This window comes from Micropterus salmoides, unplaced genomic scaffold (assembly GCF_014851395.1).
Source record: "Micropterus salmoides isolate LMB-PRFRI ecotype aquatic unplaced genomic scaffold, ASM1485139v1 Ms_hic_scaffold_5, whole genome shotgun sequence".
NCBI lineage: Eukaryota > Metazoa > Chordata > Actinopteri > Centrarchiformes > Centrarchidae > Micropterus > Micropterus salmoides.
Window position 1 is genome coordinate 14,783,025 of NW_024044237.1, and position 16,679 is coordinate 14,799,703.

At 44.4% G+C, this 16,679-nt stretch overlaps 2 protein-coding genes across 2 annotated transcripts; both read left to right on the forward strand.

Moving 5' to 3' along the window:
• The first annotated feature begins 680 nt into the window (after positions 1-680).
• Positions 681-10,768, forward strand: fhdc2 (FH2 domain containing 2). Its single transcript, XM_038698913.1, has 12 exons — positions 681-878; positions 2,018-2,580; positions 2,685-2,746; positions 5,039-5,141; positions 5,439-5,524; positions 5,758-5,858; positions 6,133-6,203; positions 6,410-6,517; positions 6,952-7,022; positions 7,427-7,544; positions 7,704-7,868; positions 8,025-10,768. Exons 2-12 carry the CDS (start codon positions 2,134-2,136, stop codon positions 9,981-9,983), a joined length of 3,291 nt encoding a protein of 1,096 aa, XP_038554841.1. The 5' UTR covers positions 681-878; positions 2,018-2,133; the 3' UTR covers positions 9,984-10,768.
• A 1,753-nt stretch (positions 10,769-12,521) lies between these two features.
• On the forward strand, positions 12,522-16,276 carry rhogd (ras homolog gene family, member Gd). Its single transcript, XM_038698914.1, has 2 exons — positions 12,522-12,610; positions 13,205-16,276. The coding sequence occupies exon 2, from the start codon at positions 13,234-13,236 to the stop codon at positions 13,807-13,809; it is 576 nt and encodes a 191-aa protein (XP_038554842.1). The 5' UTR covers positions 12,522-12,610; positions 13,205-13,233; the 3' UTR covers positions 13,810-16,276.
• Positions 16,277-16,679: the final 403 nt, after the last annotated feature.

A 16,679-nucleotide genomic window follows, 5' to 3' on the forward strand; every position in this document is an offset into this window, starting at 1 on the left:
CCCGGGAGCACCAGGTGACATGGGCCAGGAGCGCTCCAGCACCTCGGATGAAAGGTTGGTGTTATCGGTCTACATCCCAGCACCTGGGCCATTTCAGCACCCCAGAGAGACTTAGTCTCTTGGCTTTCACCTATGCCCCGTTCATGGTTCAGGGAGGAGATGAGGACATCATTTCCCATGTCTGATAGCCATCTGTTCCCTCTCTCAGGTTCTCAATAGCATACTCTTCCTAGCCTGATCAAGGCCTTCTGCACTAATTACAGATCAGAGTCCTGCCCACTATGATGATTAGCCAGAAATAGAGACTTATCATGTTGTCAGTACAGCTCCTGACAGCAAGCTTTCATGTCATCTTATTTGGACTTTAACATTATTGTAAAATCACTATATAAGGTGTAGCCTAAAGGCCATTGAAACAATTCAAGATTAAAAAAATACAAGAATATAGCCTTCATCTACGGGTTACTGTGTTGAGGATCTGAACACTTTTGTTTAATCTTTTTCTACATAGCAAACATAGCAACAATTCAGTCCCATGACAAAACCCTCAAAGTCTAAAAGCGGACTGAAGTGGAGTTAAGCTCGAGTTTACTCCCACCTGAAAACTCTAAATCCGCCCATGGGAAAACTGGGAGGGCCACAAAAAAGCATATCAGCGTGCGGGTGCGCGCCTGCGCGTTCCCAGTGAACTGTGTGGAAGTTTCCCTGCTAAGACAAGAGGACTGCAGCGAGTGGAGTGGCGCAAATCACTGGGATAAAGAGTATACAGCGAACAAAAACCTGAGATGGGAGCGTACATTTATGAGTTTATTATAGAATTAAACTGCTAGCTCTTGTTGGTGTTTGTGGTGTTACCTCACTGGAAAAGTCAACGGCAGGTAAGTGAAATAACTTGACTGGCGTGTAGACATGAGAATTACTTGAGCAATTGTGTCAACCTTTAATTGAGGCATCGTTTTTAATGTTAAATCCACAGGGATAAACCACCCGGTTATAACAAGCGGGTTTTCTGACTTAAACTAATGTTAAATGTCAACATGAAAAAATGCCACAAAGTTTCTTAAGTCTTGTGAAACATTTAGCCTATCATAACTGACATTCATTTTGCGTTTTTTATTTGTCCGATAAATCACTTTTCCTGTAACTTTTTATCCTTCCCACGAGCTCTTGAGCAACAAGATTTGTCAAATGCTTCATTCGCTTGTCAAGATTCAGATCTCATTAAATGATGGAGGTTGAGTTCGCCTGCGGCGCTTTTCACAGCGCGCTCGCGCGGCGTCGGGTGGAACGGCTTCTCAACCAAGCGCATCCCTCCAAAAAAAAGGTTTCCCAAAATATGTGATTCCTGTTAAGAACGCGCGGGAGGACGTGTTTCTGGCAAAATACAAAACCATGTCATGATTAAAGACTTTCCCTTGAACCCGACGCCTGAAACTTCTGAGTCATTTGTAATCGTATCACTAATCCTGTGCAAAACCTGCTGGTGCAAGTGTGTGCAACCAGCTTTCAGATGTTAAACCTCCTGTAACAAGGAAAAATATTTAAAGTCACGTTCTCTGAAGTTGCAGACCCCTCTATTTCTCAGTTTTTGTGGTTAAGTGTGCATCATACCTTGCCCCTGGTGTCTCCATATATCCTAATTAGAAGGGAGAGAGGGTGGTGGAGGTGCATGTGCATGCAGTGAGGTGAAACTGAACAGGATGGGACAAGCTGTTCAAACAGTCCACAGGGGGTGCGAGTGCAAGCTGGTACTTTCCCCAGAACTCCTTGAGTGTCCGCTGACAGTTGAATCAGGGCTTACATTTGTAGCCCCAACAACTTGTTCGATCAGTCAATGCACTGAAGTCATGCTGATGAAAGGAGATGTGAGGCCTGGTGTCAGGTGAGGTCATCGGCCTCAGCTGAAGCTGCTTGAGTTGCTCACTGTTGCAAAACTCAGGGAGAGCACAGATTTCCTGTCTCTTTCTCTGCTCAGTACTGCCTGAGATAAGAGTGTATTTGTTGTCTTGTTTCCTAGGCTGGAATTATTGACGGACCTTTGACCCAGCACTCACTGGAAATGACATCAGCGATTGACTGAACAGAGACTGCTCACCCTCTGTCAGGCCTCCCTCTTAAACCCACACAGCCTCTATGCTCATCAACCTGACTGTGGCTGTCAAGGAGTCTCGCACCTTTCATGGAACACAGCCTGCCCCTGACGCTGTGGAAGTGACAGCCATGGATTCGCGTCTGGTGCTGGTCGCCACTCCGCCACCTCCCCAAGCACCACCACCACCTCCTCCTCCTCCGCCCCCACTTCCACCTGCGCCCTCCTCCTCTCCTTTTACCCGGGTGGACAGTGCACGGCGGAGCCGGCTAAGGAAGCTGAACTGGGAGCGTATCCCCAAAGAGAAGGTGGAGGGTAGGAAGAGCGTGTGGAGTGGGGCGGCCCAGGGTGAGGACGAGTTCCCTATAGACCTAAATTCTCTGGATGAGCTGTTTAGTCAGAAGGACAGTAAGCCTCAGGGCAGAACCAGCACCCTGAGACGGCGGTCCTCTCTGCTGCGCTGCAGATCCCCCCAGGACAGCTCGGAGGAGGTCAGATCATGCAGATGGCAGTGATATTTGTTTATCAGTGTATAAAGATAGTGACATTTCTTGCCCTTTGCTTCTACTTAATTATGTCTTTTGCCTATTTTCAGATCTCCCTGTTAGACTCCAAACGAAGTATGAACATTGGAATATTTCTGCGCCAGTTCAAGATGTAAGTTTCTTTATTCATAACTAGAGCTGCAGGTTTGAGCTTCTTAAATGTGAAGATTTGTAGTTTTTTTCTGTTTTGTATCATTGGAAATTGAACATGTTTGGTTTTGGACCATTGGTCAGACAAAATAAAACATTTGAAGACGTCATATTGGGCATTGAGAAATTGTTATGGACAGTTTTTTTCTCATTTTAAAGACTTAAAAATGTATTCATTAATCAAGATGATAATCAGCATATGGTAATCGATAATGACAATAACTGTTACAGCCCTATTCCCAAAAATCTGGTCCACTTTCAGTTTCAGCTTTGAGCCTTTTTGTCTACATTTGCTAGAGGTCACCATCAACCCAAGACTGAAAGTAGTTTTAACAGCAGGAAACAGAGGTGTTTACACGTGTGCCCAGGGGACCAGTCCTTCACTTGAGTTTAACTGGAGTGTGTGGCCATATTTCAAAGCTGTGTGTGCAGTTTGTGCCAGAAGTGTGAAGTGTCATCAAGACAGAGGATGTCTGGTGTCGGGGAGGGGGAGAAAAGTATATTGCAGGGGACAGGTGCAGGGGAGGGTCCACCCTGAGTGGCTGGACTGGTGGTCTTGAAGGAGGGTATTGGGTAATTGGCTGGGTTTAGCCCTAAGAGTCAGAGTTGACACCTGCTGATTCCCTTAAAGAGTGTCTAATGTTAAGCCTACTCCCTTCTGAGAGAAACCCCACTGGTGGCTCATCATAATCACCCATCCCCCAAAGTTTAGCATATTTTCTTGGTTCAAACAAAGCTTCTTGTAATAGGGCTATTTAATAATTGTTAAAGCAGACTTGCATATAGTTTAATGTCTCAAACATTCTGATTAACGTTTTGATTTTGAATATCATGACAAATGCAGCTTTCGCAGGCAGAAATGATGATACGAAGACATGGAAAATAAGTGATGAGTTGCAATATGCCCCCACATGTGCATCAAATGTTCACGAAGACTCAATTGTGCGCCTCTCAACTGAAGAGTGGTTCTTTTGTAAACCAGATCTGTCGAGACTTGTAGGGAAAGCCATTACGTAAAATCAGCCTCTGGTGTACGCAAACATTTGCCTTGTTGGGAGCTTATTTGTACTCTATTCGAAACACAGACAGCGCTACTGTTGAAATGTGGGTGTAGTTTAAACACAGTTTGTATTGTTAGACATCAGTGTCTGAGTAGTTACTTCAATATCTTTTTATTATGGGATAGTTCCATTTATAGGCTGTGTCACTCAGAGCGTTGTTTTCAATAGGACTAGTTGGGGCAAATAACACAACACACAATAGGAGTTAAAGGGATAGTTTTTTAAGTTTGGCTGTATGAGGTACTTATACATAGTCAGTGTATTACCTGCAGTAGATGGTGGGTTGGTGTGTCTCTGGTTTGAAGAAGCAGAGAGTTGTACTGGCACGAAAGCCAAGCAATGCACTGCTGTGGACTGAGTCAGCAGCAAAATATATTTTAGCCACCTAGAAAAGGCCAACCAAAATATTGTTTCAAGTGTATGCTATTCACAATATTTAAGCACTTTACCTTGCCATCAGACAGCCAATTCCTTTGGAACTACAGTTTCTCAACTCTTTGCATACGTAGTTCCTAGGGCAACTTGGCCGTGCATTGTATAATTTCTCGGGAGATCAGCTGATCCTGTCCACAGAGGTACGTTTTGAAAGGGAGTTCTATTGAAAATGATTTATTCTCAGTTTGCCTTAGATGTCTTCATAGGTAGACCCGGAACTGTTGGTGTCAAAGAATTAAGTATGGATGTAAATGTTGAGCTTTGAACAAGGAGAGCATGTTAAAGAATAAAAGCCACACGCAGTAGCATGCACATAATGGGGTGTGAGCATGTGTGATGGGGCTGTAAGATGAGGGGGAGGGGAGAGGATCATGGAAAATTGCTGGAATAGAGGACAGAAGTGTCACTCAGAAGAAGTAAGTCAGAAGTGAAACAGTCAGTCAATTCAGTTTCTGCTCTTTCACCTTGACAACCCCAAGGCCTTTCAGACATGCTCTCTGCATGTCTGCCTTTTATTTGCCCAGTGGATATGCCACTTTATGTCGCCAATGTGGCGTCAAACAACCCCTCTCTACCCAACACTTTGACTGATAAGAATGGGATAAGCCTAAATATTGTGTGATCAAGGAAAAACAAAGAGCTGATACTATTCATAACAAGAGCTAAATTAAGAGGTGTGGTGCCTTTTCTCAAGCTGAAACCCCCATCGACTCTTTACAATGATGTCATACCATAAATGTGTTGTCATCTTTCCGCAGGCCTGCTAAGGAGATAGTTGAGGATATCAGGCAGGGTGCTGGGGACCGTTATGGAGCCGAGAAGCTCACAGAGCTCTGCAAATTGCTGCCTGACATCGAGGAGGTAAAGTGCCTTTTTTTTTTGGCATACAAATACAACAGTGGCACCCCCTTCTTCTCCCTCCCTCTTCTCTTACTCATCATCTGGCTCTGGTTAGGATGATCAAAAGTTTGCCATTACACCATGTTGTATGATGTGGTCTGTTTCCGGAGAGGGGCCACACTGAAAGATTTTGGAATTGACTGCTGTGTGACTGGCATGTTAGTTTTAGTACTGGAGATTGTTTTGGGGTTTTTTTTGTTTTGTTTTTTTCAATCAAAGCTGCTTTCCAGATTTTACTTAGCATCTGTTCTCTCTCAGGAGTCTCGCCTGAGGAGGTTCAGTGGGGAGCGGAGCTGGCTTGGAGAGCCTGATCTTTTCATGCTGCTGTTGGTGGAAGTCCCCAGGTACACCCTTTGCCCCAGACTGGATACAATCACCAAAAATATCACCTGTACTTTCCAACAGTTTCTTTGTTTTTGTTTTTACTCTTTTTCCTGTTTATTTGTATGTCACTGCATCAATTTGTGATAACGTCTTTGTTGAACTGATGATTCATCAGGAGTGCCTTCTTCATGCCTCCCTCATCACTCACCCCTGTCCACTCATCCATCCATCCCACTCTTTCCCCTTCCATTAGTTTTCGGCTGCGTCTGGATGCCATGATCCTGCAACAAGAGTTTGACCCTGCTGTGACCTCTCTGTGTGTGGCAGCCAGATGTCTGAGGGAGGCGGCCAGAGGTAAAGTCCACAGCAGGGAGTTGTGTGCTCCACCGCAATAGAGACTGAGGTCTGTTTTGGCCCTTTTGAAATGCTATTATTTAGACTGAGTCCAAGTTTGACCTTTGGGAGAAACCTGCTATCAGTTTTTGTGTACGAGTTCAGCTTGCTTGAATGTCAGTTCTTCAAAACAAAGTTGCTGACTCAGGCCTTGATATCGGCTACATGCACATTCATACACATTATTCCTCAGCCTTGATGCACAGTATTGAATCTCTGTCTTTGACTCACCTAGAACTGCTGAGCTGTCCTGAATTACACTCCATCCTTCGTTTGGTGCTGAAAGCAGGGAACTATATGAATGCTGTGAGTACTATTTTTTTTCAATTGAGCCTGCCAAAGTGGAATCGGCTCTTTCTACTCGATCTGCATACAATACACCAGTTGCTATAGGGTCTGGGTGTGTGTTTAGGGGCATCACTCTGACTGTGCAACTTGGTTTTGTATCATTATTTGTTTTCACGTGTGTGTGTGTGTGTGTGTGGTTTCTGACCTTGTATGTGGCTTCTCAGGGTGGATATGCGGGGAATGCCGCTGGTTTCAGAATTTCATCGCTGCTCAAACTGGCTGACACCAAAGCCAACAAGCCAGGCATGAATCTGCTGCATTTTGTAGCTATGGTAAGATCTGACATTTTGGTGCATTAAGAGAACATACTGTAATATCCAACATGTGCTGAGTAAATCCATCTTTTTAACAAAACAAGAATAAAAAGGAGCTTGTTCAACAGAGTGTGTGTTAGACCTCTTTTTTAACAGTGTGAACATTATTGTTTAGGAATAGGATGAGAGGAGGTTTTTTAAGGTTTTTGTAAAAAGCTGGACCTCTAAACTAAAAAGGTATTCATATTACTGATTGTGGGGGGGGAAAATAGGAGGATTTCTTTTTGCATTTTTTTGCAAGAAACAGTCTTTCTGACCACAAAGTGTTAAGAGAACAGTAGCCTCTCAAGCCAGACTGCTCCACAGAGCACATGATTTTGTCAACATTAGCAAATGACGTGTTGCTTCTTTTGAAACAATAGCTGGATAATCATTTGTGTTTGTCTCCACAGGAAGCTGTGAAAAAGGACCATAGTTTACTGTCATTTCCCAGCCAACTAGGCCATGTTGGCTCCGCCTCCAGGTCAGTCCCTTCCCAAAAACTCCGATCCCATCAGATCCCACAGTGACTCAGAGAATATACAAGCCCTGCTAAATAACATCAATACACTCAAACAGGCTGCTAAAACAAGCTTAACGTGAATCTTTGGCTTTCTTGTATCAGAACAAGGAGCCCAGCTGTTAGCAATAACTAGCTGCCTGAGTGAAAGTGGGTCATGACAACATTGATACTCCAAGCCAATATTTAAGCTCTTCTGGGGAGTGTATCTGCAAGGTGCTAAGGAATGACCACCCTTATTCTGCTTCAAAAGTAAAGAGTATCACCCATGCATTGTCTTTTTTAGTATATACATGACAGAACTCAAGTCAGAGTCCATTTAAAAAAAATCATCATTTGTGTATTATATGTCCTCTCTTTCTCGGCAGGTTGGGTGAGGAGTCTGTATTGGAGGACTTATCAAAGTTAAAATGCAGAGTGGTGGCGCTCAAGGAACACATCCAGACTGAGGCAGAAATTCAGCAGCATACACAACCTTTCCTAGAGGTATTAAACATAGTCTGTGATATATTAAAATGTTATCTAATGGTTTACAACCAGCCTATCTCAACATTGTTTTTTTGTTGGGTAATAAATGTGTACGAGAATGCAAATGCCAAAGAACTTGTTTCAAAAGGTGACTGTGTGAACTTTTCCTGTGTGCAGGTGGCTGAAGAGCGTCTGAAGGAGGCAGAGGATGAGGTGGAGGGCATGAGGATGTCTAGTCAGGCTCTGCTGGAGTTCTTCTGTGAAGACGACAGCACCTTCAAACTAGAGGAGGCTTGCAAGGTCTTCCATTCGTTTTGCCACCGCTTCCAAAAAGCTGTCCAGGTAAGATTTAGACATTGGAAATCTGTTGACAGAAACATTATGTTGTCAAAAAGAGTTATATAAAGAGTGATAGATAGAGAGATAGATGCATAGATATAGATTCAACTCTGCACTAAGAGTCCTCGTCCAATAAATTATTCTTTCCCTTTTCTGCAGGAGAATGCAGAGCGGGAGCTCAAAGAGCAGAAACGTCTAGAGCGTCAACGCATGATGGGGGAAAAGCGTCGCTCTCTGGCAGTTTGTACGGGGCTGGAGCTGAGCCTCAGCCTCGCCAGAGAGCCTCACAGTCAGGAGAACCAAGATGAGCTGGAGAAAGTCCTAGAGAAGAGCTTGAGCCACACTTGGAGTCGACGTAGCCTGAGAAGCTCCGACTCCCGCAGACTTTCCCATCAACTCCACAACGATGCCCATCTCCATAACTTGTCCATGTTTAAGAGCTTCCCTGAGCTGGGCAGCAGCCCGACGTCGACCAGTTACCACTCTAGCAGCTCCTCTGACCACGAGACCACCGCTGTGCTTTGTAGTTCCCCAGAGACTGATGGCACATGCTCCCCCACTGACAAAGAACCTGTTCTAGGTACAGAGAGCAGGTCTCAGCACAGCCAAGCAAGTAACCGGAGCATGGAATCAGTTCAGGACTCGGGCATAGCTACATTTAGTCATTCTCAACATGGATGTGGCTTCACACTCAAGCAACATAGGCCTGAGAGCATTTCTTATGTGCTTCAAGGCCAACCGAAGGCAACACGACTTGAAAACAAACCTGGAATTTCACATGAACACATGGTTTCCATGACCACTGAATCTTCAACCAGATCCTCTACAAATTCTTTTCCTGTACCCACTGATGCACCTGCCCTTTGTGTTAAAAACCAGACCTCCACTCATAGACATAGGTTTGGCCTGCCAGTGACAGACACTACTCGCCCTATTCAGAGTAAATCCAGTGGCTCTAGTTTTGATGAGTCTGTACCTCACTCTCGTCATACAAGTGGAATACTTTCTCACAGTGACACCAGGGCTGGGTCGTTAATGTACCAGAGATCTGAGAGCCAATCACAATCATCTGTAAATGCTCCAGAGAGGGTCCAGTCACAACCAGAGACGAGAGAGACGCCCCCCAATATCACAACAAGTGCTCTGATGCCTTTGCCTGATGCAGAATTAACAAAGCACAACAAGACAGAAGTGGCACCCACACCTGCGAAGGAGAATTGGATGCCCTCCAGTCTACCAGAGTTCAACCAATCACAGCCAGAAGAATACTCGGACTTTCCAATTCCTGAGAGGGAGACAGGGAGGTCATACTCCCGTGTGGTTGAAACACTGGAGTGCCACACTCTGGTGAAAGGCCTCCGGTCCTATGACGCCTTGTCACCCCCAACCTCCCCCCTCCCACGACCCGCACCAAGCCTCTGCTCCAAGTGGAGGAAAGAGAGGGAGGGTGACCTTCGAGAGGGGACAAGTCCCGGGTCTCCTACATCAAAGGACGAGACTCGAACCATGAAGATCCCTGTGCGTAGTGGGGCGAAAAGGGGACTTGTGTCACGTGCTGGACCTTCCAATAGTGCAGGCATTCCCAGGGTGCGCTCCAAAACTGAGCCTTCAAACGGAGCCCCAACCCCCACTAACCCCCCCACTCCCAGCCGGCTGTCTACTCCTCGTAGCATATCCATGCGCTCATCTCCTATCGCACAGCCTGCGGCTGTTCAGACAGAGGTGAAACGAAGTAATAGCACACGGGAGAGGACTGTAAGTGACCCACAGACTCCAGGAAAGCCCTACTTGACTCGCAGGACCTCAGACAGATCCGTACCAGACAAGGTCTCAGGCAGCACCCAACCACCCTTTATCAGAGGATCTCCTCTCCGTGTGTCAAAACGACTTGCGCCGAATTCTGAGAATCAGGTGCCCTCCCAGCCTCGCACCGCCCACAGCCCGTCCTCCGCCACGGCCAAGACCATACGCACGGCTGTTATATCTGCTGCCAGAAGTAAAACTGCCAAGACAACAAGCACAAGCACCTCTCCTGCTAGCTCTAAAATCCCGACAGCTTCACGGATACCTGGTCCCAAAATGCCTCGAGCAACCGCAGCTCAGCCACTGTGGAAGTGATGAAAGTGAATAAGTGCTTGTGCTGCACGGTTCTTTCACACTTCTCTTGCCCTTTAATGGATTTCAGTTTATTATATTCAGTGTGGGTATTCATGAAGAGTGTGAGTCAGGTTTCTGGTCTTAATTTAGGTTGTCCTAAATTCGACTTTTATAAATGTGTATGTCGTTGCCTAGTGCCTAGGTTCTACATATGTAAAATGGAGCTGCACTGGGAGCATCTGGGACACTTTATCATGTGCTTCATGCAATAGCAGAATAGTAGATCCTCCAAAACCTACCTCTTTTTACACCCATTTGTGTCCTTTGCAGGCAAAAGGACACCACAAGGAGACCCCTCTTACAGTCACTTTTCATGTGTAGAACAGGTTAACACTTAATTCACGTCAGTAAAGCAAGACCAAGTGACATTACTCTGCGCTTTGAAAGAACAGAATTGTAATTTGGGACACTGTTTCAGTCTCTCTAGCATTAAAAAAAAAGTAGTTGTTTTTTACTGTGACCCTTCCGCTGAGTGATCATTGTATTCTCACACTTGGCTGTCTGACAGTCCAAACTGAACTCGGTACAATATTGAACTGTTCATCCTCTTGTTGAGAGGCCTCATGCACTTTACAAACTGAAGAAGAGGCCGCGAGGTGATGATTACGGACATTTTTTAATTTTATGTCAAAAGATTCTATAACTTAATTGAATAGCATTGGTTGTTATTCACTGTATTATGTTGATTTATAAATAAGAGAAGATGAATAAAGACGGTGATCTGTCATCAGCTGAATTAAAAAGTATGTGTGTGTGTGTGTGTGTGTGTTGATATGTTCTTCAGTTTTGTATTCAGGCGAGCACTTGACAGCTTTCACTTTCAAGATCCCCCCTCTTCCGCATCCAACTGCTGCCCTTGCGTCTTGCTGTCCCCTGTCTTCTTGTCACCCTCATTTTCTCTCTCCCTCTCGTCTGAACTCCCACTTGCTGCATCTCTTGACACAGTCACCCCCCGTCTCTGTCAGTGGCTGTTGTCATGGAAATGCTACAGACGACCCAGGGAATCTCCTGGCAGAATAGTAGGGTGCAAGGGTTGGGGTGGAGGGTGACTGTGGGTGTAGGGTCCCAGTGGGAATTCTGTCTTTATAGGTTGCAGTGACGCCAGAACCTCTTGGGAAAGGCAATAAACCAGTGCCTCTTTGTTTTCTTGAGTGTCCGGTTGTCGGTCAGTGCTGGCCTCTTAACCTGCCCCAGTGTATAGAGGTGACATCATCAACGGGTGTCCAGGGGTGCAGGACAGAGTAGTCTAAAGTAATCCCTCTTTTAGCTTCCTTTAGTGTATTCTGCATTGATCTGAGAGCATTGGCTTCAAGAATAATGACTTGTCTGAAGGTGAAAGTGATTGCTTATGGCTTCGATGGTTTTAAGACCAGTGCTGACTGAGGATGAGGTCCCAAAGACAGGAGACAGGACTGTTGGCCTGTATGTATGCATACACTGTGGCATTTAATGGTGAGAATGTAGCAAGTTCAAGAGAAAGGGTAAAGTCAGAGCAAAAAGTCTGTAGGCCTCCATGCATTCAGATTCAGACTCTTCTTGAAATGTAAAGACTGGTAAAATGCAGGGGCAGCACTTGTAGTGAGATTGAGTGGATTTAAAGTGTTAGATGGGAAGTCCGTAAGGTTTAGGGACACTGTCTTCAATAGTAGTCACTTCTGAGAGATACGTTTTACAGTCTATGGTGTGTAATATATGTATTTTTAAGAGCTAATTATTGTGGTCAAGGGGTCACATTCATGGAAAAGGAAGCGATTTTATCTTTGCCATTATTTAAGGAAAGAAATGCTTTTTGTTGCAGGGGGAAAATGCCATGCCAAACTCCATTCATAAATCTGGCAATTGAATACGATGTTGATGAGAGGCAAATATTTGAGGGTGACTAGGGACTTTTTCTGCAGTGGTAGGGGCAGCAGCAGAACCAAGTACATTTACTCAAGTACTCTACTTAAGAACAGTTTTGAGGTACATTTACTTTAAGTATTTCAGTATTCATTTTAGCATCATTTATTGTACTTGGTACATCACGTTTATTTTACAGATAAAACAAGATTTTCCATTCAAAATATGAGATAATAATATATGAAGCATTTTTCACAGCAACCCTCGTTGAGCTTCACTTTGAAAAACATTAAAATGCTGTAAATGAATCAGTAACAAACTGAAAGGAGCCTTTCTGGAGAGTACTTTCACTTTAGTTTCTAATAAGATACTTCCATATATTTAAATACATTCATGAATGCAGGACTTTTACTTAGCTCTCAAACACTTTTTCCACCAGTGGGTAGAAATCACTATTTTAGAAAGCAGACAAATGATATTACTTGGCCTGTTATTCTGACAGTATATTCTGCATCTTGTCCTCCACACAAACTCTTTTTCAACACTGTTCACATGGAAGTCAGACAATCATATGAAAGCGGAACAGTTTAACAACGCCATCTAGTGTCGTACAAACGACAGTGACAAAATAAAACTACAACTACCAGTTTGCATTGTTTCCGTACGTCGATCTTTACGTAATGGACAGCTCCCCGGATGCGGCTGTGATTGACTATACCAGGCAAAAAGAGATCGAAAGCCAAGTGGCGGTAAGTCACAAAATCCTTAAAATCCCCCTGTTCCAGCAAATCCCCACTTCTGGGACATAAATTAGAACAGAATAGAATTTTTATAGTAAGTTGTAGGATGTTATCTGGCCAGGAACAGGTCTTTTTGAGAAGTGGCTTGGAAATAAACTTTCAACTTGTTTGCTAACTAGCTAGCTTGTTAGCCCTCAAACGCGCTAGTTCCTTAGCTTTAAGCTAGCCACTGGGGGAACGCCTAGAATAATAAGTGAACAGTGCGAAATAATAAACACCAGAAAATTAGCCTTTCAGTTTCGATTCACTCGTTGTTCTTTGACCAAGGACTAGTTATGCAACTGTCCAGATGTTATTAATTAGCGGACGGCTGAAATTGTTGCTAAGTTATTCTCTGTTACGTTAATTACGTCGAGGGGCTAACGTTGGCGGCGGTTAGCTCGTCTGCTAATTGAGTTAAAAGCAGGGTTAAGTAGTATAAACTACTGTCCCAGAATAACTTGAATAGTCATCCGCCTCATCACTGGTGACGATTTGCCTCTCAGAGCATGGATCATTGTTTTTAAGTTTGAAGTTACCCAGGTGCCCTTTTTCTGTTGTCAGGTGCTGCAGCCCCAGTGGTCGTAGGCAGGATGCAGACCATAAAGTGTGTGGTGGTTGGTGACGGGGCAGTGGGTAAAACCTGCCTACTCATCTCTTATACCACAAATGCCTTCCCTGAAGAGTATATTCCCACAGTGTTTGACAACTACAGCGCTCAAATGAGCGTAGACGGCCGCACTGTCAGCCTCAACTTGTGGGACACAGCAGGCCAGGAGGAGTATGACCGCCTGCGCACTCTCTCCTATCCCCAGACCAATGTTTTCATCATCTGTTTTTCCATCGGCAGCCCCTCTTCCCATGCCAATGTCAGGCACAAGTGGCACCCGGAGGTGTCTCACCACTGCCCCAACGTGCCCATCCTACTGGTGGGCACCAAGAGAGACCTGAGGGGTGATGCAGAAACAGTGAAGAAGCTGAAGGAGCAGGGCCTGGCCCCTACCACCCAGCCGCAGGGCAACGCCCTGGCCAAGCAGATTGGGGCGGTTAAATACATGGAGTGTTCTGCTCTGCTGCAGGATGGTGTCAGAGAGGTGTTTGCTGAAGCTGTAAGGGCAGTGTTGTATCCAGTCACGAAAAAGAACCCCAAGAAGTGCGTGCTGTTGTAATAAATGGTTCCCAGATTTGGACTGTGGAGAGCAATGATGGAGATCCACAGATGCAAAGGAAGACTGAGGAACGAAGGTCGTCATCTGGCTGCCTCTATACCACATCCAGCAGTTTAGACTTTGTTTTCAGCTCCTCTGTAACTCCTCTCTTCCTTTCATTCATCTCCTGGAGGATTTCACTTGTTGCCATCATCACCAAAGTGACTATGCCAAAATGGGGGCAACAGGCCGTATCTCCTCTATTTTTCTTACATTTTAACTTTTGATATTTACACTTTTTCCCCCCAAAATTTACATCTGTTCTACATTTATAGCTTCTCTGCTTTTATAAAAAAATGCTGATCATGGTTTTCACAAACCATAATAACATCCAAACCAACCAACCCAGCTACCCTGTTTGACTGGAGCGAAGAGATCTGCCTTTGTTCAGGTGGAGAAATAATGACTACCTCATACTCTCACCTAGGTTGCATCTCATGAGTCTCGAACAGCGTCACCATCAAGATGCTTGACTTGCCTATTTAGATGTAATAAACAGCCAAGTAGAGGGTGAACAAGATTTAATTTCAAGCAGCTTGAGTCCAGACAAGGTGTGATGACTCCCGGACAAATGCCAGTACCCCGTTAACCAATATGCACGGATTAGAGGTTAAACTCCCGAGCTGCAGGTCCCCTTGTGCTCAGTCTGGCATGTTAGAGCTGTCTGGCAGGCTGCTTTTTCAGCCTCCTGCACTTCTCTCTCACCGCCATGCATGGACGAGCCAGGAGGCCTTTGAAGATAAGCCGGGGCCCATTAAAAGCAGCCGACCATTTGCCCTCTTCAGTAATAGAGGAGCAGGTGTTGTAAGGCCTTCGCCAAAATAACTCACACTGGCACAGAATTTCTTGAGCTACATCAGGAAGTCAGGTTGTAGCACAGCTGTCCTTTGTCTACGTCTTAACTCCTGAGGCTCACACCGAGTGCCGTTAAAACATGCCTAAGAATTACTTTTTGACAGGGTGGGGGTCAAAGAGACTGTATTTTGTCTAATGTTGAATTTACTCTGTAAATGATTTTTTTTCCCGCAAATGTTTTTAACCTACGAGTGCGATTATGGCCAAAGTTGAATATATTTTTTGTAATAGCTTATGTGTATTTGATCAGTAAGATGTTTTGTGTGTAATAGCGTAATAGTTCATACTCAGATTTGATAAACAAGAAGTCCACAATGCTTCCCTTGTCATTTACATTGTTGCCTTACATTTTAAGGTCAGCACACTATGACCACTGACAATGACTGATTCAGCATAGCATATAATCCCAGAAGATGTTTTAACTGACTTGTGCTAGGCCATATACACTTCTTTCCTATACTGTCTATGTTAGTGGAATATCATTTCACCTTGGAAGAAGCACAGTGTCGTTGCTGCCTAGTTAATTTTTCTACCATGTAACAGCAATTTATTTACAATATGGAAGGAGCCTTTTGATTGGTCAGGTGCCTTATCTAAACCAAAGACCATAGCAGTGCTCCCTTGTCAAACCCAGAGGCTCTCATTATGATGATGCAAGTGCCCTAAGACCTTTTTTAAAAATGCAGGTCGAACCAACTCTGGGTTTCATTTTTGTTATTTTGTGTAGCTTTTCTGCCTTAGTTCCTGTCAGTAAACACACTCTTGCAGCCCTCTTTGTAAGACACAGGTGCTAAACTGACATCTTTCGCAGCAAGCCTGTTTGCATTTGTGAAACGGCGCACATGAAACGGAGTGCTCATGGCCCACAGCTCTTGACAGATTGTGGTCTACATCCTTGCATTGCATGGTGCAGTTAAGGGCAAGGCACAAGTACAACTTGCAAGTACGGTTTACAAAGAGCTGCGTTGGTGGAACGTGCCTGTCACATTTGAAGATTTTTATACATTTTTTATATATTTTTTTAGTAATAACTGGTTGCTAATTTGTGCTTTCAGCTACCAGTAATACCAGTAACCCTTTTTACTCTAATTATTTCATTTACTCACTCGAGTGGGGTGTATTACAAGTCAACCTAGATTGTGGCCTGTATGAAAAGTCTTGAATAACCGAAGCGCAACACGAGCAAAAGAGTTTGTGTAACAACACTGATGCGGTTTGAGATCTGCCGAAGAATGTGTGAAAATTTCCCAGATTGGTGAGCGGAGGGTTGAATGTAAGTGCATAATATGTCAAACTGTCAACTGTGGTGAGTTGTTTTTTTTGTTTTTTTTTCTCCGTGTCCTGATTTCACTCAAATAATGCTGATGAAGTGGAACATACACCTGTGGGCTCTCTGTCTGTGTCCCAGAGCTGTATGCTACCGTGTGCGTGGTACTACGCTTTTACACTGGGAACTTGATTTGTAGAAATCCGTTTGTAATTGTTTTATATATAACAAAAGCATATTTGTATAAATGAACTAACAGTGAGATGATTTTAAATTATGCCAAATAAAATGGTGGTTAAAACCAGACACTGATGATGCATCTTTTTTTCCCCTTGCTGTTTTGTGACTTTACAAAAGAACTCTTGGTTTGACACATAATCAGCACATTAGTGCACAGCTGTAAGCAACAATGGAAGAATAAAGTCATACTGAGGTGTACACCAGAACTGACACACATTGACACAGCACAGCTACTTATATTTTCAGCTCAGGAAACCACACTAGGTCCCCATGACACACACAACTTCATGTTATAAATCATGTTTTGTATTAATGTTTCAGTTACCATGTCCGGACACTAGATGGACACAGTGCTCTTGCTCAACTCCATATTATCCAGAGTGGGTTCCACCCCCCCCGGCCGCCTGCCCGCCCGCCTGCCCGCCCCTTCTCTCTACATTTGGAGTTAATGGTCTGTACCCCTCCGGTT